Genomic DNA, 25,187 nt, shown 5'->3' with positions numbered 1-25,187 from the left:
CGCCGTGATTGTGGTAATGTGCACCAACAACGACCACCTAATCGCCTGCCATTGGTCCAAAAGACTCCGTCGTAATCGGACCGGAAAATTGCAAGTTTTAGGCGCGGCGCGTCAACGGAGGCACCGGAAAAACGGGCCATCTTCCCCGTCATTAGCGGCCCGCGCCACCACATGCCCCGGACGGCCACCCAACCCAACCAAACCCCCCTCCCTAACCACGGACAAAATACGCTGACGAGGCCTAACGCTCCTTCGACGAGTCTTGAGACCTTGTGTTAGTGGTGAAGTAGGAGCGGGAGCCGCCAGCTGCCGCCCCTTGGTACGAGGAACCAGCAGGAACCGCACCTCTGCTGCAGGAGACACCAGCCCCCTTTCGCAGCAGGTGCCACTCGAGGCCGACCCTCTGAGGCAGGAGCCACTGCAGGAGGTGCCTGCAGCAGGCCCCTTGGAGCGGGAGCCACCCATCACAAGGCCAAGATGGAGCTCCTAAGGGAGAAGAGAGAGTCAAGTCTGCTGGACACAGTGTCTACTTCGAGAGCCACCACCTCCTTCCTCATCGACGACATCCTCTTCCACAGACCGAAGGTAAGTGGACCACCCTCTCCGTAGGGCCTGTCGTGTGGCCGGAGGTTGTAGGCGGAGTGGCAGAAGGCTCTTCTAACTCTGACGGCCAGAGCATAAGATGCCATGACACCGTTAACATGTTACTGTCACAGGACGTTACGAGCAAGGAGGAGCCTTCTGCCTTCATGTCTCCATCTACATAGATAAGGAATTCAGGACATCATTACAGTTCTCCATCGCATAACACCAACATAGGTCATCAGGCCTTGTGTCACCTGGCTCTCACAAGGACCCCCAGGAATCCTTTAAGTATAATGTGCTCACAGTAACATTCCTAAAGTGTTTATATGACCATCCGTAAGTTATATGCCAGCTATCTGTCTATATATGTGTGTTACCGGGCTCCGCCTGCTAGAGGTATACACCGCGAATGAAAAGTCACCTTTCGTGAGGCTGCAACACTGGGAGTACAGTCAAAGAACTCCTCACTCCAACGAGTTCCACATTTCCCTGCTACTGGAAGCAGCGCAGCCTTTAGGACGAGGTCCTAAGTGATACCAGGGCTCTTTCACAGAAACTGATCCTGAGATTTTCAATTTCTAATTTCCAAAAGAAGGAACAGAGAAGCGGACTAAGTGAGGATATTCCTTATAAGGCTCAGTCCTCTAGAGTTCTTAACACTACCTCGCTAACGCGGGAAATGGCGAATATGTAAGAAATATATATATATATATATATATATATATATATATATATATATATATATATATATATATATATATATATATATATCCTAGGTTAAGCCAGGTATCAATTTTAATAAGCCAACTCTAGCCAAGGGCGGAGGAAAAGCCGGGATGACGGAGTTGAGCGCCTGCCGTTACCAGGATTAGAACCTATGAGGTGTGAGGTGTGCACGAGGTATACAGTGAACTGGAGCAGTGTGGCACAGAGGAGGGGCGGCGATGTGCTGTCACTGGCTGATCAAGGTACATGAAGCGGAAGGCAATACGGCTGCGGCTACTGACTGACCCGTGCTCCTCCTGAAGACGGTCCTCTCTGGTGGTACCCAAGGGCGGGGCCCTCCTGAGGACAAGGAGACCCCTCTTAATACTATGGGCGAGTTCATTAACGCCGTCCCGGACCGACCCCGACGGATAAATCTAACTTCGCGGTCACCTCCGCCGCCGACGCCGCTTGCGACGGCGCCGCGCCTAGTCGCCCCTTCCCTGCCGGGGGTCAACCTCTAATTCCACCACCTGTACTCAAAATTGACCCAAAATTTGATATGTGAGAATAATGAGACATAACGCAGGGTATCTGGCCTTACTGAGTACCTTACTGACTGATGACTGGCCAGGTTCACATAAGTTAATATATTACCTCATGCGTACGGTTATCATGGAAGCCCCCGCTACTGCAGGCCAGGCCCCCAGTACTGCAGGCCCGGCCCCCAGTACTGCAGGCCCGGCCACCAGTACTGCAGGCCCGGCCCCCAGTACTGCAGGCCCGGCCCCCAGTACTGCAGGCCAGGCCACCAGTACTGCAGGCCCGGCCCCCAGTACTGCAGGCCCGGCCCCCAGTACTGCAGGCCCGGCCACCAGTACTGCAGGCCAGGCCCCCAGTACTGCAGGCCCGGCCACCAGTACTGCAGGCCCGGCCACCAGTACTGCAGGCCAGGCCCCCTCCTCCTGTAACTAACTTACTATCATACAGGGGGTCAAGCACAGACACAAATTTCCTGGAAAACATAAATATTTTCCTAAATTTCCTAAGCAGCGTATGACAGAAAAAAAAATGAAAATACAATAAAAATTGTACCCGTCGGAAATTTGCAAATGCTGTAAACACGTTTTTTCAAAACCAATCGTAAAGTTACGTTCTCCTTGATACAATTTCGTCAGTACCTCCATGTATCTTTTTTTTTTTTTTCTTTTAGTGATTGTTAGTTACATATAACGAGGTTTTACAGCCTTTCTACCCACTGTTCAAACTCCCAATAACGAAACTAGAAGTGACACTTAAAAAGGATATTATCTTCTCCCACTCTCACTACTTGGATTACTGTTCCAGCAAGTTCTGGCAGGGTAAAGGAATGATACAACCCTTTGGATTATACTTAAAGGAACCACTACTACTTGTACGCGTACGCACATCATCATAATTACCATATCTACTTATCCGTATTAGTGATTTGATCACTCTGATTATATTCATTGTTCTGACAAAGCCGGGTTTATTCCTCCCCTTCAAACCAAGCATGACAGCTGGCACGGTGTATATGACATGACAAGACGGGGGTCATCATGCCCTTCAACTCGCGCATGACAGCTGACATAAGATTCTCTTACAGGGTTTCAGACTCTCTATATATCCCTCTGGTCACCTAGGATCCCATTTGTCTATCCCCAGCCTACTATCACCCTCTGTTAAACTCCCTCTTCCTCCTGTATTAGCACAGTTGTCAAATGACGCGAAAACTCTCGGAAAGAAAAAGTGACACATCTGGGGAACCTGAACCATATACTGAAATATCAGTATCTAAATAAACTGTATAATAACAATTACTTTAATTCTATTGGAGGTCTGTTACTCTAGTGTGGTGTAATATTAATGTAATCATTATATTCCTGACAACAAACTATAATTGTTTATTGTAATTATCATTATCAATATCCTTTTATCTTATGTGCCACTACTATTACTACTTATAATAATAACTGGAACAACATTAACAATAATAACTAATTATTATTATTATTATTATCATTATTATTATCATTATCATCGGTATTACTAATACCATTTTCGACAACGGTGGAAACATATACAAAGCCGAGCATCGAAAATTACGCTTCCACTCCACTCCACCAGAATACACAGAAGGTGATCACTATCATTCTACAACTTCATCATGCTTTCTCAAATCGAGAACTACAAAAAAACTAAACATTCCGGTACATCATAGTATATACATAACGATATCGAAACATTACAACACTTAACAACATTTTTGGCGATACAAATCATACTTTATATATATATATATATATATATATATATATATATATATATATATATATATATATATATATGTGTGTAAAATTCGGTCATATACAATGTCAATGCCAATCTCATTTATATGAATGTAATTAATCATTAATTTCGTCAATACGTAATGCGGTCGTGTTGTGGTGTGTGTGTGTGTGTGTGTGGTGGTGGGTGACAAGCTGAATTCTACTCATTCTTCAACATACTTCTACCGTACCTATACCACTCCAATTACTACGGAACTCAGGGGACACTGCCCAATAAATAAAAAAATACGTACGATTTCGGCGTGATGAATTATATTTCTTGGGATCAATTCCACTGACAGGGGACATATAAACAGACGAAGAAGATAGAAATGATATTCAATGAAATATATTTGTGTTCATCGTCGTATACGTAGAACAAATGATGCGAGAAATACATCGACATGAATGAGGTTGGATCACACTTCCCAAGAGGTTCGGCAGGTCATCTCTCTATGTCTTGTAGTACTTTAACTCCTTCAGCACGACGGTACGACGTTTGGGCACGACGGGACGAGCCTTGAGCACGACGGCCAAGACTTTGATCCGATCCTTAAGGGCCTGTTAAAACCCCAGGCTATTACAACAACAAGGGTCGTCCCGTTGCACTGAAGACGTTTCACTGCGTCTAATCCAGTGATCTGCCAGCAGTCCACCCGTGTTCACTGCTACCTCTAGCAACCACACACACACACACACACAACTAATTATAAAGAGACATACAGACTACATCGCGACCCCCGCTGACCTGATCTCATATTGAGCCAACATCTGACGCGATTACCACCGTCGCCAGCCTGTGTGACATCCCCGGCTCTCTACCCCTGCCAGCCGCGTCGCCCACGTCTCAGTCCTCAGTCAACTGTCTTCGTCCTGGAGATGATGTAGTTCAAAACCACAAGTCAGTCAGAAGCAGGTTCAACTAGTCAGCAGAACTCGTGGCACCCGAAATGTCAAGATTACAAACGTGACGTTAGATTAGTTGTCTCACACTAGAGCGGTTGTTGAGACTAGTTTGGATTGAAATGTTTTACGTAAAACTAGGTATAAAACCCACTCCAGTCCTGCATTTCGTGTTTTGCCCACCCTCTCACCTTTCGTGCAACGGGTCCTGACAGATGGAAACTAGTTCTGACGGCAACACAGACATGAAATGATCACGACTCGCGTGATATAATTATTTTCCCCAGTCTGGTATAGACTCAAGTACCGATGGTGATCACATCACATCCCATGACGGTGACTTCAGGAAATCATACAGAGGAAATAAAGCAGAATTTTTATGATGACGTATCAACTTAATCATAACAATTCATATTCATCATAACTTCCCAGTGTCTGTATCTAATGTTTACGCAATGCAGATCTCTCCTGTGTGTGTTTCTGTTAGGTTAGGTAAGGTAAGGTAAGGTAAGGTAAGGTAAGGTAAGTAAGGTAAGGTTAGCTTGGGTATTTTGGGTTAACTATCATCGTCCTCCCTGATCGTTAGGTTTCGTACACTGGGTTCATGTTGATGGTCATCATGTATCGTACGTACTCTGGGGGTAATGGTCGTTATATTTCGTAGTTCTGAGGTAATCATTTTCAAGTTGTTTCGCATGTGAGGTGAACTGTAATTTCTCGTACGATGGGTTAACGATCATCACGTTTCGTAATGTGGGTTACAAATCTTCACATTCTGCTGCACGTTTTGTGTTCATCGTTGAACAGACGATACGGGAATGATGTTCAACGACATTTAAGTGACTCTTGGGTATTTCTCTGTTGTGTATATCACACCTGTCGCTGGCTTACTGGCTCGCCAACACCCACCTCTCCACACTCATGACTTCACACACACACACACACACACACACACCATACACACACCAATGACATTACCGAGGAAGAAACAATTAAACTTTCCTTACAACTGGGCAATTACTGCAATTCCATTTTTGAAGTTTTATTTACTGAAACAGAGAGAGAGAGAGAGAGAGAGAGAGAGAGAGAGAGAGAGAGAGAGAGAGAGAGAGAGAGAGAGAGAGAGAGAGTGTAATGAGTGCTTGTCGATGTGTGTGTTTAGGGAGAGGACAGGGGGAGGGGAGGGGGGGGGTCGGTCAGGTGTAATGGGTTACTGTGACAGTCAGCAGGATGATCCGGCTCCCCCCCCCCCCCCTCAGGGGTTAATACCAGTCCGTTTACGAGGGTTGTTGTGTCGTCGAGTGGAGACCGGATCATCCGACCATATGACTGGCCCCCGGGCCATTAATACTACACCCGACCCCTTTATCACCAATCCTCCTCCGTGAATCACCTGTACAAACTCACACTGGCACAAAACAAGTCCAACAACTTGGAAAAAATAAACAGCAACCCTCCACAAAATGTAGAAATTTCCATCACGGGAAGTGATGTCTGGTAATTTCACTGGAGACATTTCGTAAATAAAAAAGGTCACCCTAACTGAAGGTTTTACAAGAGTAATTACTCGTAATCACGAGCATCAGCCGGGGGGTAACGACAACCATCCCAGAGATAACACAGGTACCAGCTTAATCCTGAACACCTGAGACCAGACCACATGTCATCCCATCTTATTAAATGGACTGTCACCCCCTCGCCCCACCCCAGGTGTCCTCCCCTCCCTCACCTCCTGCCACGCCGCGAGTCCCTCTCTGCCACGATAGTGGTCCCACGTTACCCCTGCCACAGATGGGGGGTCCGTCCTGACCCTGCCACTTCAGGGGTCCCAGTACCTCAAGTCACTTCAAAGTTCCCGCCATAACCTGGCCACACAAGGGCGTCCCCCTTCGTGAACCCGGTTTCTAAGGCCGCCGTATACAGGGCAGCGTCGCAGCGTGCGATGCTGCTGTACTACGGTGTCGTGGCCAACACCCGGCCTGTAGACACGGCTCGGGGTAACGGGCGGAGGGGCAAAGTGGAAGAAGGGAAGACCTGGCGAAAACTATCACTGTTTATAGTGTCAGTGATCCGAGTTGAACATTCCTCCTAAGCTGCGCTTGCAACAGAAACGTTCAAGTCATTCCAGCTTAACATTTCTTGAAAAATGTTCAATTACAAAATGCAATTAAAAATGTTCAATTAAAATATGCAATTACAAAATTGCTTTATAACTTATGTTCCAACCAGAGTCGTGGTTCTCTCTCTCTCTCTCCAGGTCGATTGACATCGACGTCATCACCTCCTGACCAAAAACATATCACAGTTCTTACAAGGCATTCTGTAAACACAGCCAGCAGAATTTTCTGGTGCGGGCTGTGTTTACAGAATACCTTGTAAAAACTTTTATAAGTCTTATGTTGAGTAGAGTGGTAAGGATCTTTATGTTAGACTTAAGCAAAATATAGTACAATAATAGGACAAGAATCAAAGTTATGACCATTGTATTGACTGGTGTAACGCCAATTCAGTTATTAACTGTAACTCCTTTACCACGAGAAATATCACTGAATCTTTCATCATCAAATACACGAAGAATTGTAACATCAATACGAGAGAAAGTCTATACAAACTGGATAGCTTGGTCGTCGGCAAAATTTGCAAACAGTTCCCTTTCTTGTCCAAATAATAAAAATTTTAAGACAGGCATAATGGCAGACCACCCGAACATCACTAACCCGAACACCAACATCCGGTAACGGTTGTTTACCAATGCGTCTTAGCTACGTCTCTTCCTTGTATATCAACAGACTGTTCTACGTCTTATATCTCATTCTTTTGTCTCCCCTGACTATGTGATCATTACACGAAAGCGCACTTGGGAATTTATCGCATTTCTTTTTCCTAGTGGTTTTATGTGACCTCTTGCAATATATATATATATATATATATATATATATATATATATATATATATATATATATATATATATATATACCTTTACCTTTCAGGATTGAGTACGTACAGTCGTGTAAACACCCAGCACGGTAGCAAGTGGCACCGTCGTAAACCCATTATTACAATTACGACTTAAACTATTAACTACTTATGAACAGTGAGAGAGAGAGAGAGAGAGAGAGAGAGAGAGAGAGAGAGAGAGAGAGAGAGAGAGAGAGAGAGAGAGAGAGAAGCATTTCTCCTCCATGAGTGAGGCTGGAGTCTGTGGCTTTCGTTTCCACGTTGAAGAACTAGGGAGGACAAGCGAATCCAGTCGTTGTTCGTGTTTAGTACAAGAGATCGTCTACAGATGCAGCTGTTCACTTCTGTTTTAAGTCGTCCTAACCACCAGCATGCTGTCAATCACCAGGCTGTAGTCTAGTTGGAAGAATTTCAAATATAACAAGCAATCATCTTTTTTTTTTGCATGAGTGGGGCAGACGTGTATAAGACGCCTTGATTGGGCGGGATGTTGCAGGGTGAAAAAAAAAAATGGGTTAAGCTCCTGTAAGTGCAATCAGTTTATTGTGCCGGAGAAAGACGTACAGACTCCGGGGATGTTGTGAGGAGCGATTACCTTCCCGAACAAGGCTGGTTGCATAGTGCCATCAGCCGGTGCCGGCAAGTTGACTGCCTGTTAGTTCAGTAATGTGACGTATACATTACAAACTTTCTGGGCAAAAATACGACGTGGACAGCTGACGTGCAGGGGAGTACTGCCCTCCTGACTTACGAGACTTCGTGTGATGCCCGGAACCATCTCATGTCCTCCGTGTCAGCAGGTTATAGACAGCCGCCGCCCACAGAAGTACTCCCCTCCTGACGTAGGAGTGTTGAGGTGATGGCCGTCGGAGGTAATCCGCTCAGGTTCATTTCTGAGGAGGTGTGGTGGATTCCGGTTACCTTCCTCGGCAGCCCTGGCCACGGCCACCGGCGGTGGTGGTCGAGGACGACGCTGCAGGTGTTCCAGCACCTTCTGTCACTGCCGTAAGCGGCGTTGCTCCACCCACCTTCCTCTCTTCATCTATTCACTTGTCACTTTCTCTACTTCCCCTACTTCAGTGATCTGTCTCTTCATGATTAACTTCTGTATCGGTTCGTGTGGCCTACTATGAATTCTAAACACGGGCCTGAGTTCCGTCCTTTTACACGAGACGGGCAAGACAAGGTCATTCAGTTGGCCGCGCCGTCTCATGTATCCATACCACAGTAAGTTCATTTCCTTTAATTCTACATTCCTCTTAATAAATCTTCTTTACTGCTTTCCCTTTAATGATGTTTCCCTACGTCAACCTATACACAAGTCGTCAGACTACTATACTTAGATACGTCGCCTGGAGAAACTTCATCCTTGCTCCTTGAGGGAGGCCAGGCCGCGGCAGGTGAGGGCCTCAATCCTCCTCCTCCTCCCCCTTCCTACCCACCTCCAGCCTCCACCGTCTGAGACGCGTCTCATCACGATGCTAATCAGCCGGAGATCACACTCCCCTGGCTCGTGTGTTTACAAGTTGCTGGCTGGGTCGTGCGTGTGGCGCGCCCAGCGCCGGATCAAGTCCTACCCGTGAGCCCTATCAACAAAGGTATATACAGTTTCCCCCGTCACCTGTTACGTCTACGTCAAGAAAGATGAATACTGTTTGCCGGACAACCGTCCGTGGAGTGAGGATATCTGTATATATATACCACACACCTGCAGCGAGTGAACACGAAGGAACACAGCTACAGTGTCTGTCTGTCTGTCTAACTTACCGTGCACTTTACGCACCCAAGTTGCTCAAGCAACAGACTCCATCTATTCCGTGCCACTTCCTGACGGAAACACATTCGTGATTTACAACAGGAGCAACGCACATCACCATGGGTCCGGGCAAGTCACCCCAAACCATGGGTCAACACCAATCATTGCCCAGGACACATGAATAATAAAGAATATATTCCCTAATAATCCTCCGTCCCAATATTACAATTATTATTTACAAACCCTTTTTTTTTTTGACGTGGACGAGAAACTTTATAAAATATAACAGGCAAAGCGTAACAACTTTTTTTTTTCTCTCTCGTCAGAATATTATATTAAAAACTTTAACAAGAGGCGGAGGCAAAGTTGCTTAACTTTTGATACGGGTTTGAGAAACAGGAGGCAGGTTGGCTGGCTGGCTGGCTGGGGTGGGTTGGGGGGTAAGAGAGACTAGTTCTGGTGCGGCCGTGAAGAGGGCGCGGGAACACGATGCCAGACAATTAAGGAGCGTTTAGTTACTTGTTATGCTTACTCTAATTGTCCTGTAATAGAATCCGCCTCATCAAGTCGGATTACCTGCTCTTATCCTCTCTTATTAAAATGTTGCGCCAACTCCTGACGAAGGGCGCCCGCCACCCTCTCTTGGGCCGCGCCACTACCGCACTTTTGCCTCATCACCATAAAGGTCAAATCGACTGGGATAAAGAGAGGCGGGGTTGATACGGTAATAAATGAGAGCGCATCACGTTTCGCTTTTGTTTGGTAAATGCGCGGGAACCGGGCTAAGCGGATCATCCCGCGCCCTGATTGGCTGCCATATCCAAAACTATTCGTCCTCCAGGAGAATTGTTCAGTTACCCGAAAGCTTACATTTTCCCCAAACTTCGATGGCAATATATATATCTATATATATTTTTTTTCTATCATTTTCCGTGGACTGCAACTCAAAATTAATATCATACATATAAATTTGTCTCTTTCGCTTTCACATGACTGCGAGCCATAATGATCTACGAGGTAATACCCCGAACACAGAAACAATCCTGCAATTTTTATATCTTCCAGTCATGCCCCGTGCACTGGGGACATCCCTGAGCCCAGCAGCAGGCTCGTCATCCGTAGATTTAATTAAACAACTTTCAAAAATAATGTCAAACTTTGTTTCACCGCTTCCAACATGTCTCCGGTAGTAAAGCACACACGCAATCACACCACCCAGGAGATACGAAGACTCGTGCAGTTTTACAGTAGCTGTCAGATTCCCCTCCATGGCCCTTGTGTCTTGTCTTTTCTTTCTGCCTTGCCTACAGGAGGACTGGCTGGCATTCAGTCCGCCAACAACTCTCTCCATCTTACGCTTAACACTCGACAATGCGCTTCTTACACGACTCTTTTCTTTACATTTTCTAGCGGTTAGCGCTAAGGGCAGCAATGACTGATGGCAAAATCTGGGCATATATATATATATATATATATATATATATATATATATATATATATATAAAACTTCTATACTAAAAACGTTACACATTTTCTTTCGTGTTTCACTTCGAGATACAGATTTTGGGATAATTTTGTAAAGTTCAACATAAGTTTTCAGATTTATGCTCTGTCTTAAACTCCTTAGTATCTTTGGCATCCACTTCATTTTCCGCTACTTGCATCACGTCGATGAAGACTTCAAAATCTATTTCTATATAAAAGTTTCGCCTTTGGTACAAGTTCCTTGTCTATTTCTGTATCTATATATATTTAGCTAGTCACAAAACAACTTTGAAGTAGCAGACAGTACGTTACTCGAGTCGGGTGATACAAGACGGGAGTACGTGGGGTGCCTCTCGTGTTTCTGTACCTCCTGGACCATAATTTAAGATCCACACAGACCCATGCCACCAGTGCCCCAAGCCCTCACAACAGCTCCTATATATGCAGAGGTATGGGTTAAAAATCAGGGACATGGGAGAAATAACTTTAGTGTCTTTTAATACGACAGTGAATAATAGAATGATTCTCGAATATATTAGTTTATTGACGGATCCTTCCACGTTCAGCTGAAAGTGAATCTTCAGATCTTCAAAAAAAGAAAAGCTATTTTTCTTCATACATATCTGGCATTTCCCGGGTAAGAGAGGTAGCATTAAAAACAAAGGACTGAGCCTTAGAGGGAGTATCCTCACTTGGCCCTCTTCTCTGTTCCTTCTTTTTGGAAAATCAAAAACAAGGGAGGATTTCCAGCCCACGCTCCCACCCCCTTTAGTCGCCTTCTACGACACGCAGGGAATACGTGAAAAGTTATTATCGTCGGATTTATTTTTTCCTCATGGAGCCTCGACGACTTCTGGTAAATATCTTCGTTTCTAACACGCGACGAAAACATTATACAAAAACATAGGCTGATCTTGAGCGGGTCTGGCGTCTAGATTTTCTCGTGGTTCCAGGGAACATGATGGCTAAAGAGATCGTGAGTGTCGCATTTCTATTTTCTGTCTCTCGTGAGTGGCTATTGCTGCCGTGTCGGAATCTGAAAGGGGCCGCTCACAGCTGTGTTAGATCCATGGGGGCCGCTCACTGCCGTGTCGGATCTTAGGGGGTAAGTTCACTGCTGTGTCGGATCCATGGGGGCCGCTCACTGCCGTGTCGGATCTTAGGGGGTAAGTTCACTGCTGTGTCGGATCCATGGGGGCCGCTCACTGCTGTGTCGGATCCTGGGGGCCCCCCTCACTGCTGTGTCGGATCCTGGGGGTCCCCTCACTGCTGTGTCGGATCCTGGGGGTCCGTTCACTGTTGTGTCGGATCCTGGGGGCCGTTCACTGTTGTGTCGGGTCCTAAGGGGCCCCCCTCACTGCTGTGTCGGATCCTGGGGGTCCCCTCACTGCTGTGTCGGATCCTGGGGGTCCGTTCACTGTTGTGTCGGATCCTGGGGGCCGTTCACTGTTGTGTCGGGTCCTGAGAGGCCCCCCTCACTGCTGTGTCGGACCCTGGGGGGCCGCTCATGGCTGTGTCGGGTCCTGAGGAACCGCTCAGAGCCGTACATACATCACTCTCCCCAACCTATTTTCATCTACATCTTTCACCCTACCTATCTCCCCCTCTCACACTCCTCCCCATCTCCTCTACCTCCCCGTCAAAAGCCCTCCTCCCTTAAGAGTAAAAATACCAGTGCATTACTTTAAACCACCGTCATTCATTCCGTTTTTAAAACATACCATAAACATGTTTTTCAGTCACGATTTTAACATATACATTTTTTTCTGGCAATCTTTTTTATAGTAATCTACAAGAAAGAAAATTCTACTTTTTAAAAGTTATGTTTTGAATTGAGAATCACGTGAGGTACTCGAGGGCTGGTTCTCACATTACAAGTAAATAATAGCCATGATAATAGGCGATCATCAGTGATTACTCTTGATTACACATGATTAAAATGGATTAACTCATGTTTTCATGATGCTCAGTGATCCTGTGGGAAACGTACAGCCCGACACTCGCCAATGAAGGATCAGATTCAATGACAATGTGTCAATGACAAGTTTTATGATGAGTTCAGGAACATTCCAGGTGTTCAGAACAAGTGAGCTGAAGAAATGTTTTATGAGTTTAGGGAAAATTTTTGATGCATTAGGAAAAAGTTGAATGAGTTTAGAACAAGTTTAATAAGTTAGGTACCAATTTTATTAGCTAGGGAGAATTATCAACAATTAAGGACAAGTTTTACGAGTTAACGAGAAATTTTTTCAAAGTTACAGAGAGTTTAGTGAATCATGAATAATATGTTACCGAAAGATTAACATGCGAGAGACGAGCACAAGTTATCAAAATGTTTCCAACTTTCCCAAGATCGTAAGGATCCTGCCACAGTCCTCACCTTGTCTGAATTCATCCTGGGGCTGCCCTCACCACTCTGCCCCTCACCATTCCATCCCTTATAATCCCGTCTCCCCACTATACCGCTCCTCACCACCCCATCCCTCACTATACCGCTCCTCACCACCCCATCCCTCACTATACCGCTCCTCACTACCCCATCCCTCACTATACCGCTCCTCACCACCCCATCCCTCACTATACCGCTCCTCACCACCCCATCCCTCACTATACCGCTCCTCACCACCCCATCCCTCACTATACCGCTCCTCACCACCCCATCCCTCACTATACCGCTCCTCACCACCCCATCCCTCACTATACCGCTCCTCACCACCCCATCCCTCACTATACCGCTCCTCACCACCCCATCCCTCACTATACTGCTCTTCACCACCCCATCCCTCACTATACCGCTCCTCACCACCCCATCCCTCACTATACCGCTCCTCACCACCCCATCCCTCACTATACCGCTCCTCACCACCCCATCCCTCACTATACCACTCCTCACCACCCCATCCCTCACTATACCGCTCCTCACCACCCCATCCCTCACTATACCGCTCCTCACCACCCCATCCTTCACCAGTCCCCCTACAGCTCGCTCCAGCGTTAACCTGCCGAGAGGACTCGGAGGACCGCTAAGTGGTTCTCATGTTGCCCCGGGCGACTGCTGGCTCCGCCAACCCAACAGCCTGAGGGAGAGGACGGACAGCCAAACGCACCTCCTCCCTCCCAGGCTTGGGGAAGCACCATCAGGTTGGTGAGGCCGCAACTATGTATCTAGAATGTCTAAGTGCCCACCTTTTTAACTCCTTTTAGACACTGTTTACTTGACTTTAGGTTAACGAAGATTATTTTGCGCCGCGTTTCTTTTCTTCGTTCACCTCTTGTGATACAACAGAAGTCATACAGTAATTTGCATTCTCGTTTTTTTTTCCTTTATTACGGATGTGTAAAACGTCGCATAAGCCGCTATCCCAATCTATTTGCCAAGTGTGATTCCAGTCCAAAATCTGGTCTAATGTCAGGTGGAAACTGCAGACGCTAAATTTCTGTCCTCAATATATTTCCTAGCTTGCATCGTCCGCGTATCTTGATATTCAACAACGTAGCCAAGTATTGATATGTCAGAAAGAGAACTGGTCTCTCAACTGATCCCCGTGACACACCGCGTGTTAAGTCAAACCAACAGGAAACCTGACCATTGATCACATGTCTTCGTTCACGGTCACTCTACCAATTTTCTCACGACCAGAGCACAACCCCGAGTGTGCCGTATGACTCAACTTCTCCACGTGATCTTTCACGTGGGACCTTATCAAAGGTTCTCTAAAAATCTTAATAACAGACGCCATCAACTACTTGCTATGTAGACGCACAATCATACATATATATACTACAATGTGTGGTATGATGTATGCGTGGGATGCCTTATAGTATACGTTATACAGGTCAGGTTTGACCTCTCAGGTCATGTGGCCGGACGCTTTTGTCTTCCTCCACCCACGGGGTAATTACCGATCGGGGGGGGGGGGGGTGACCAGCACTAGTCCAAGGGAGGGAGAGAGAGAGAGAGAGAGAGAGAGAGAGAGAGAGAGAGAGAGAGAGAGAGAGAGAGAGAGAGAGAGAGAGGCTGTGTCATTATGAAGTTACTCAGAGGACGCTGGCGAAGTAGTCAGAGGGAAGAGCGTGGTAATAACATCTGCAGATTACTTTACTTAATGTACCTTGGCGGGAGTGGCACTTAAGTAAATATACTTAGGTAGCGTGTGTGTGTGTGTGTGTGTGTGTGTGTGTGTGTGTGTGTGTGTGTGTGTGTGTGTCTAGCCACTCAGTAAGACATCCTGAGGAGCCTCCTCACATCCGGTCAGGTGTGGCCTCCGTGATGGGCCCCACGACGGGGATGACCCACCCTACACGTGCTGGGCCCGGCGACACCTGATACCCAAACCCTCCCTCCCCCTTCAGGGATGCACGGGAGGGAAGGTACAGGAGGAGGAGGAGGAGGAGGAGGAGGAGGAGGAGGAGACCCCTGATGCTTGTTACTCTCGTCTGGTGAGAACCTGTGCAACACATCCTCACACACAAACACACACATACTCTAAACATCCTATTCACCTTCTTCCAAAATAATGACTGAATCCCAGTCGACTCTTCATTCATTTCTATTCCCCCCCCCCCCCCCCAAAAAAAAAAAATGATTTTCTTTTTGACTCACTTTCAATTGCGTCAGTCTCGTCCGTCCATCAGGGTTTTCTGAAATGTTCGCGTCCTTGTCAAGTGTCACTTCAGGGAGCAATCCTCACGTGTTGTCATTCTGGTGTGTTTGCCTCCCTCCCTCCCTCCCACATACTCCTGAGGCAGTGAGGAGCACCACCACCGCTACCCCAGCCAAGCATTCCTCACATGCTTCCACACGACTCAACCTCATTTCAAACCCGCGTCGTCAACAGTCCGCTGCTTCTCATTCAGTGCTTTCGAGGTTCAATCTCATCCTTTCGTCCCCTGCCAGGCTTTACCAATCTTGTCTCCAGTACTTACACCATATTCTCGTAAGGTACTACACTGACACATATATACTTAACCCCTATATGTAGTCGGATCTACCCACACACATCCTGATTCCTCGCCTGTACAATACACAAGCCCTGCAACTGCCTGCAGTGCACCCCTCCGTACCGTAGACATGATCCCTGCACCATCTCACTTACACCATCCTGCACCTTACATCAAGCAGCCTTCCTTGAAACAAGCACCTTGCCGTACGACAATATGTATCGGAATATAAGTAATAACAACATCGGTACGGTACGACGGGTTCAATCCTCGAGTAAGACGATGCCATCCTTAAGTTCGACGGTACGATTCTACAGTACGACGGTACGATCCCAGAGTACAATACTGAGATCCTAGAGTACATTGGTACAACCCTTAGGTATACAGGCCAGCCCTTTGATCTGAATGTCGTATTCATGTGTCGTCCTGTCGTACTGAAGGATCGGACAGTCGTGCTCATGGGTCGCACTGCAGTACTCATGGACCGTACCGTCGTGCTCAAGGGTCGTACCGCCACAACAGAGCAGTACCAGGAGCAGCAAGAGGGAGGTTAAAGCCATTGACCAATACAAACGACCCCAACCATGCAACAAGCAATTAACCCATTACCGCATTTTTGTACGGGCTAGACACAAAATTGGATTTCACTGAGGCAGGCAGAACGGAAACCACTCTGGGAGGGCTGTGGGGACTGGTGGAGGCATCAAGTGAGGGTTGTGGGGACTGGGGCAGGTAACAGATAAGGGTTGTGAGGGGTGGAGACAACAGATAAGGGCTGTGGGAAGGGTGTGGTGGAAGCAGAGGGTAAGGGCTGTGTGAGGGGGCGGAGGCAACAGGTAAGGGCTGTGTGGGGGGTGACGTGTGTGGTATAACAGGACTGGAAGCAAGGGATACACTGAATCGCGAGTCTGTGAATCCCTGACAACATGACAGGAGTTTGAAGATGTGTTGTATAAAAGATGTGGGCGTGATGTGGGGGGGGGGGGGTGCTTACGAGTGCAGACCTCCTTCCTCTCCCTGCAGCTCAAGTAAGGGAACTAGCCACACACACACAAACAGAGGTCCAGGAGACACCAGACTCTACCCTTTCACGGCTGAGGCGTCGGGCGTCTCGGGTGGCGACGTCAGATCTGGTGGGGGCAGTTGAAGTGGTAATTGCCGGACAATGGCCGCCCCTAATGGGCGTGGGCGGTGTGTGTGGGGGACGGGAGAGGGGAGGGAGGGGGGTTTATAAAGGGCTGGAACCGTGGTATGATGGAGATAAAGGGTCGATTAGCCAGAGTAATGTCGAGCATCGACCTCGATTATTGTGCCTACGTGGGGGTTGAATTTCCTACGTCAAGCCTGATTATGTGTGTGTGTGTGTGTATGTGGGGTGGACGCCTCTTGCCCTCACCGCTCTGAAGTTACGGTGGGCGTGGGAACTACCCCCAGGGATGGCGAGCCCAGGTGTAAACCTGATCATGAACGAGGTCGAAAAAAGGTCTTTTTTTCCTATGCAGTTACTATGGTCATGCACGCCATCCTGACGATGAGTGTTCCTGATGGATGAAGACAGCGTCAACCCACGACATCTAACGAAGGGAAACGCAATCAAGAAGTCAAACATGATTGTGGAATACAACAAATAATACAGCCCAAAATACTACTACTTATACACTACAACAGACGAGATACAAGCAATAATGAAGCACAGTGCTTTACAACACCTACAACTATGTATATATCAACCAACAGAACACAACCAGAAGGTCATAACATAAAAGAGAACAATCAGAGAACATCAAATATACAACATCACAACCCATTCAACATTAAATAACAGCCAACACATAACAACCAATTAAGAGAATCAACGAGACGGCTGAACGACAGAAGACAGCCAAAACAATTGAAAACAAGCAACTAAAAAATTCACCAACTCAATCAATCAACCAAATCACATAAAACAACCAGACAGATCATGACACACAACCAAGAGAACACAACCAAGCACCGCAACACGACCAGTACAACACCGCAAACCTACAACAACAACAACCAGAAAACCAACCAAGCGATGTGAACAGTAATTTGCACACGAGAATAATTACCATAACTCAACGTGAAAGAAGATGAGAATCAGATGCAAGGAGGAGGGGTTGCAGGTTCCCATGGTAACCAGACACCACTCCCCCCCCCCCTCCCCCTATTACATATGGGGGTAAGATAGAGGGAAGGGGGGGGGGCGAGATGGAGATTGGGGGGATAATGGTGGTACCATCACCTACCATGATTATATGATTGGGGTCAGGACCAATCCCTTCGTGTGAGGTAGAAAATATACACCTCACTTCTCCAGTCTCGCCCAATCTTTCCTACGACTTCGTGGAAGATTGGGATGGGATTGGAGAGCCCACATATTTGCATGGCTTATCACCCAGGTAATGACAAGAATACAGCTGACTACACCATATAACACACCACTATGCAGAATACATCATATAACACATCACTACACAGAATACAATGCAACACATCACACAACACAACGATATACACGGAAGACTGTGGAATACATCATACAACACAGGGCTATACACGGAAGACTGTGGAATACATCATGCAACACAGGGCTACACAAAGCAAGTGTGGACTGGCAGTGGTTTTTCAGTCAACCTAATTTACATATTCACCAAGGAAGATACATCAAGATCCAAAATCATTTCTGCCCCTCACTGTCTTGTTTCTCGCGTCCCTCACACACCGCTGTACCACGTGCTGCACCTCCAGCCTCCCACACACCATCACAACCGTGCTAGGTCAGAGCACGTGGCATATTCTCCAACAACATTGCCGCCAACAATAACATCATCATCATCGACCCGCGCCCTGCCTTAAGATACAAGTTTAAACGCCATGAAGGCGACTCGGTCCATCTTTGGGTTGGTTTGAGAGAACCAGAAATATTCACAAAGTTAATCACCAGTTAGCAAAACAGTTGGCTCGCTAATCGTTATCTGTCAATTAACTGTTGATCTCTGACTGGGCGGTGGAGAAGCACGCGCGCCTCGTCGTAAAGGCTCATTGATTTGGGTTCGGGTTACGTCCCCTGGGTCTTATTAACTCCCCCTCCCCCTGCTACCCCCACCCCTCCCAGTTGAACAAGATATACCCCCCAACCATAACATGCATTTAGGCGATACCATTGCTTTACTTATATTCCATCGAGCCACACGAATGATTGACAAAACATCGACTGGAATAAAAAAAGAACGAAAAATAATGCGACTGACATCTACTGAAAATCCTAAGAGTAATAAAAACAAAAGTATACCGTATGATGTAAAATTACTGGAATTGAAAAGATGCCCCACCTAACTTTTGGCGCGCGCGGGAGGAGGGCGGCCGTGGACGTCATGGTGCCTCCCAACATAATTCTGGCTCATAATCTCTGCCTAATTGACGCTCTCTGACGTCTCTACGCCGCCTCTATAATTATCCGGCGCTTCTGAATGTCCTTAGCGTCAGTCGGCACTGCGTGGGAGAGGAGATAGCGGGGTCTTCCCGCACGGAAGTGCTGGAACAATCGCGTGGGAGAAAGTTTTTGAAAGGAGGTCTTTAGAAAAGCCATCAATTATCATGTGAGGCAGATAAACTGATAAAACCTCACCTTTGTGTCGTGTCAGGGTCACGTTTGGGGTCTTATCTCAAAGCTATAATATCTTCTCAGATCTTTTCTAAAATACTCATTTTCTTTATGAATATTTCGAATATGTGGCCGGCGAGTGTATTATGGAAATATAATCGTATCATTGCCCTAAAGGGTATGCCAGGCTCCTTATATCTAAGTCATATATCCTGGCATAATGCCTCAGATTATGCCCTGAGAACCCGTACGTATATCTAACAGTAATACAGGATGGAAGGGAGATGAGGAATTATACCATAGGAACAGTGAATAAATATGCCACTGACATGCCCTTGTAACATGCTCCGGAAGCATGACCTTAAGGTCGCCATCTCTACCAATATGGCCAGACAGTAAGCTCTACGGAAGCGCAAACACATAACAGTCATGCCCCAGGAGCGTAGTAGTATACCCTTCTACCCACATGGGGTAACGTGCCCTTCTTACCCCTAACAGAGAGGAGTTGAGCGGGCTGAGGGAGGCACTGACGATGGTCCCGGCGCTGACGACAGTACCTGGATGAGGCTCAACACACAGCTTTACCCCGTGGTAAGGTGCCCAACCCCCCTTGCCCCTGTACCCCGTTGTGATTTACCCCCTCCTCCCAAGTAACTGTACCCCGCATGAGCAAACTGATCCATCCTCTTGTCTATATGACTATCAAACTATCTATTCATCTATCTGTATACTATCTACCTATCTATCTGCATATATTGTGTTAATAACTGGTTCATTGTGTCTGAGCCGAAGTTGCGATCATTTCATGAAGGGAGAAAAATGACGACTTGTTAACCCTGGCGTGTTCCCTCCCACTCGGCAGCAGACGTCGCGTGACCTGACCTCCGTCAGTTCGTCGATGGTGAGGGCGTCCTTTACGGAGTCGTACGCCGCCGCTGCCGCCGCCGCCGCAGGGGTCCTGCCATCGACTGCGGCAGCCGCCGCCGCCGCCGCCGCGGCCTACCTCCACCCGCACCCGTACCTGCACAAACCGGAGGCACACTTCCTGTTCCCCGGCGCTGGTGAGTAAGGTGGAGAGAGAGAGAGAGAGAGAGAGAGAGAGAGAGAGAGAGAGAGAGAGAGAGAGAGAGAGAGAGAGAGATCATTTCAACCCACGTAACTGTTCGTGCCTGTGTGTGGTGACCTCCACGCTCACCTTACCCTCCATACCTTACACTGTGTGTGTGTGTCTTTACATACGAAGGTAAATAGTCTCTCACACCATGCGTGCCGCCCGCCCCCAGGGGAGCCAACAGCCCCTGTGGCGCCTGGGACGTCTGTCGTGTCTTTAACACCTGTGTGTCCAGGAGTATCCACTTCTAACACCCTGAGTATCTTTACGGATAGCTAACACTAACAACTTTCTAACACCGTGAGTATCCCTGGGATATATCCAACACCCTTCTAACACCATGCGTGTCCCTCTGGGATACCTCTAACACGACAGGTGGCCCCATGGGTCGCCTAACACCCCGTATGCTGGCCGGGTTAAGCGAGTGTTAACACGGAGGGTTTCTTCCGCCTCGCCAGGTCTGGGGTTCGGTAGTCTCTTCGGCGGGAGCGAGGGGGCGTTGAAGGCCTGCCGACGACGGAAGGCCCGTACTGTCTTCAGCGACCACCAGCTGGGAGGCTTGGAGAAGAGGTTCGCCGCCCAGCGGTACCTGTCCACGCCTGAGAGGGTGGAGCTGGCAACCTCACTCAACCTCTCAGAGACCCAGGTAGGTCAACCTTATCATCGGCCACCTCCATCAAGAGACCCCCCAAGGGATCGAACCTTCGTCCCCGAGGTCAGCCAGCCAACCCCAGCCATCCACAGTGACCCCCATTGTAAATAATGTCAAATCTGCAATATGTATACCAGCCTTGCGACAGTGTTTCAACCAGGGTGTTGGTGTTCGGTTGCAGGTGAAGACGTGGTTCCAGAACCGACGTATGAAACACAAGAAGCAGCTCCGCAAGCAGTCTGAGGACAAGACCCCGGCCAGCAGCAGTAGCAGCAACAGCGGCAACATTATGGACGGGGAGGCACAGCAGCCACAGCACCCCCAGCAGCAGCAGCAGCAGGGTCCTGCCTCACCACTAGATGCTGGTGAGTCGCCTCAGGAGGAGTTCCTGTGTCACCACATCATCTCTACTTCTGACTATCAACTTTCTTTTTTCTCATAAATCTTGTCATTTACATTTGTTCTGTCCATTCCTTCGTTGTCTTGTGTTTTCTGATTATCATGTATTTTTCCATTTCCATCTAGTCTTCTCTTCGTTGTCTACTCCTAGTTTTGGCCTTGAGTCCTCTGATTTATCTAGTGCTACTCCTGATTCTGTCTTGGAGAATTCTTTCTCTGCTCGTGATCATCTCTCTCTCTCTCTCTCTCTCTCTCTCTCTCTCTCTCTCTCTCTCTCTCTCTCTCTCACCCTGTCTTCTTTCTTGAGCCATTTCCGATTCTTTCTCAAAATTTCCTTCCTAGCTATCCTCTTACTATCACGTTCTTTCTTTATTCCTCCTGCTTTTATTTTCAATATACATCCCTGCTTCACTCGACTTTTATCCAATTCCTTGTTCTTACTTCTTCCTAGTTTTTTTCAGTCACGTATCTTGCTATCTTCATTTCTAAACTTTACTTTTGTGGCGTTGTCGAGATTTTCAGCTTCGTCGTCTTTATTTTGCAACTATCTTCATGTTCGCTATCAAACTATTGCATAATATTTCATGTCTTGTATACTGTCTCACTCATCTTGTTCACCAGTGTTCTCCCTTATCCATATTCTTGTTCAGTCTTACCGTTAAGTCCTGTTCATTATCGTGTTATGGTTCTTATTCTTTCATCTGATCGCTCTTGTCTCTTCTGATTTTTTTTTCTTCACTTTTCGCTTCGTCTCGTCTTTCTTCCCTTGTTATCATTTTCCCTCATGGAGTCTCATCTGCCCATTCTCTTCGTCCCTTCCTTCCAGTTCACTATTACCTCTCTTCCTCTTCCTTGCAGTCAATTATTATCTATCTTAATCTTGACTTTGCAGTTTGTTTTCATTCGTGTTGCCATCCCTGCCCTCTAGCGGTGCCCCGCCTGTACTACACGACACTAACATCCCGCCATCTCTGCTCTCCCTCCAGCGGTGTCGCCCTGCACCACGACCGCCCGGGACAGCGACATCTCCCACTCGGACTACGAGGACGAGATCGACATTGTAGGCGTGCCCTCGGACCTCCGCCACGCCCATCTGGCCCAAACACACCCTCAGACTGCCCACTAAGCCCTGTGGGGCGGTGCGGGGCAGCGCCCCCTAAGCGACCAAACTCGGTACCCTATTCATCGCTGTGTCCCTGATATTCATCAGTGTCCCTGATATTGATCAGTTGTCCCTGATATTGATCAATTGTCCCTGATATTGATCAGTTGTCCCTGATATTGATCAGTTGTCCCTGATATTCATCACTGTATCCCTGATATTCATCCCTGTGTCCCTGATATTCATCACTGTGTCCCTGATAATCATCGCCGACCTGTGAGTCTGGTCAAGACTGGCCCAGGTCACCTGGTCTTCCCTACACCCGTAATAATGACCTACTTCATTACCAGGTGACCCGCTCCACCACACTTTTCTAAAACAAACACCACAACTGATTCTTACATACAGTTTTTCTTGATACAAACATTAATAGTCATGCGTGAAAAATACACACACACACACATAAAGTAGTGTATCCTCCATGACTACCACTTGTGATACTGCTCTACACTTGTCTCCTTGTAGCATTTGCTTGATCAGTCTTCGTCCCGGGTACTGCGCCAACTATTGTTGCTAATGGAATCTAAAACAAATTCTAGTCGATCATAAGGCTCTTGAAACTTCTCTAGTCAACTATAAGGCACTGAATCTTTCTCTAGTCAACCGTAAGGTATCGGATCCTCCTATAGTTGTTATTCGTAAGGAGCCGGGCCCTGCTCTAAGCGGTCATATGGTAGTGGAATCTATACCAGTCAACAATAAAGTACTGGATTCTCTAGTTGATCATAAACCACTAGATCCTCCTCTAGTAAATAATAAAGTATCAAATGCTCCTGAAGTCGATCACACTGTACTGGATCCTCCTACTAGTCAATCAAAAGGTACTGAATCCTATTCTAGTCAACTTCCTGCCGTCGATCATAAGGTATTGAATCCAATTCTAGTCAACCATAAGATATTGGATCCTCTCGTTGATCATAAGGTACTGAATCCTATTCTAGTCAACCGTAAGACACTGGATCCTCCTCTAATCAACTTCATAGCCCTGGATCCTCCTCTCGTCGATCATAAAGCACTGAATCTTCCTCTAGTCCATGTAAAAAAAATTTTCTGGATATCCCTTAATTCATTCTGAGATTCAGGAATCAGGTCTTCTTTTAGTCCATCTGATGGTACTGGATCACTCCTGGCCGCCATCCTCCGGTCAAATGTAAGGATTTCAAACCTCTCAACTTCAGCTTGTGGTTAGGAACCTTTCTCTTGTCAATAATAATTATAAAAAAGGTTTTGAATCTTAATTTTTCGATCTTCTTAATCCATGTAAGGTCTTTAGATCTTCTTGATGCCCCATGTGGGGGGTTCCCTTCATTGAATCAAGCAATTTTATTCATTTTGAGAGAGAGAGAGAGAGAGAGAGAGAGAGAGAGAGAGAGAGAGAGAGAGAGAGAGAGAGAGAGAGAGAGAGAGAGTCTACGTACACATCCCTACCGTAGGAGAACATATAATGTATATCTGTCACACCTTATGTATACCTGTCTCTTCCGAGTAACCTTACTGATTATATGTATACACACGTCGGCGATGAAATCATACAACACTGGTGAAAAAACAAAAAACAAAAAGAAAACTCAAACGGTATTAACCAAGGCATCAAACACCAGCAACCCATCTTCATGACCCCAAACTTCATGACGTTTTAATATCAGCGATGTGTGATGAACTGTGCGTACCGAGGCGTTCCCCCATCCAGCACAGTCAGTCTGGACGACAACCTAACTCCACACATAGCTACAGTCTCTCCCTCCACCCCCGTGTGTACCGAGTTCTGCACCTCCGCTCAACCATGTTACCAACTTGCAATTCCTGTATCATGTACAACGTCTCCCTCCCAACACACACACACATACATCCATGGTACTACTACGTCTCTGACGAAAACGAATTGTATCTAGTGCGTTTAGCCTGGCATATTTTTTATATACTATAAGGCTCTCTCTAGTTCTATATTCTCATCTATTGTTCCTTCTATCAATATTTGTACTGAACTACCCATGCATCTATGGATCTACCGTCTATCTATATATTATGTACATTTAATTCTATATGTTTTATGTATTCCATTTTTTTTTACCGTTTACAATCGAATGATTTTTTTTCTCCAATGGATAACGTTCAGTGAGTGATTACTTTTCACCTTTAAAAGACTTCTATAAATCTTATTCTACATTGTTACTTCATCGGGTGTCCACACGCCCAGGGAGGCACTCCAATGTCCTTGTGGTAGCCTCCTCTATGGTCTGATCAAACCCACACGGGACTGGTCTAGTCCCATGGGTCTGGTCTAGTCACATGGGTCTGGTCTAGTCACATGGGTCTGGTCTAGTCACATGGGTCTGGTCTAGTCACATGGGTCTGGTCTAGTCACATGGGTCTGGTCTAGTCACTTGGGTCTGGTCCAGTCGGAGGCGACACTCTGCTTGTTCATCTATATAGTGTTTATGGCCTGTGATGTCGTGCAGTATTGTCCTTATACGCTAAGCCAAGTGTTCTGTATATAGTGTACATACTCTATGTTATCTTTTCCGATATTAATAAAAACTGGACCACGTCA

General features: G+C 46.8%; 1 protein-coding gene across 2 annotated transcripts; it reads left to right on the top strand.

Annotated features, from left to right (window-relative positions):
* Window positions 1-30: 30 nt before the first annotated feature.
* LOC139760444 (uncharacterized) lies at window positions 31-25,187 on the top strand. Of its 2 annotated transcripts, none has more exons than XM_071683682.1 (6): window positions 31-585; window positions 19,811-19,903; window positions 20,178-20,373; window positions 20,882-21,069; window positions 21,257-21,440; window positions 22,461-25,187. In XM_071683682.1, exons 1-6 carry the CDS (start codon window positions 478-480, stop codon window positions 22,598-22,600), a joined length of 909 nt encoding a protein of 302 aa, XP_071539783.1. In that variant the 5' UTR covers window positions 31-477; the 3' UTR covers window positions 22,601-25,187. The 2 variants fall into 2 exon arrangements, with proteins under 2 accessions (XP_071539783.1, XP_071539781.1); XM_071683680.1 differs by having other exon boundaries at window positions 32-585; window positions 20,175-20,373.

Source organism: Panulirus ornatus, chromosome 36 (genome assembly GCF_036320965.1).
Source record: "Panulirus ornatus isolate Po-2019 chromosome 36, ASM3632096v1, whole genome shotgun sequence".
NCBI classification, from domain to species: domain Eukaryota; kingdom Metazoa; phylum Arthropoda; class Malacostraca; order Decapoda; family Palinuridae; genus Panulirus; species Panulirus ornatus.
This window is presented reverse-complemented; position numbering and strand designations above follow the sequence as displayed.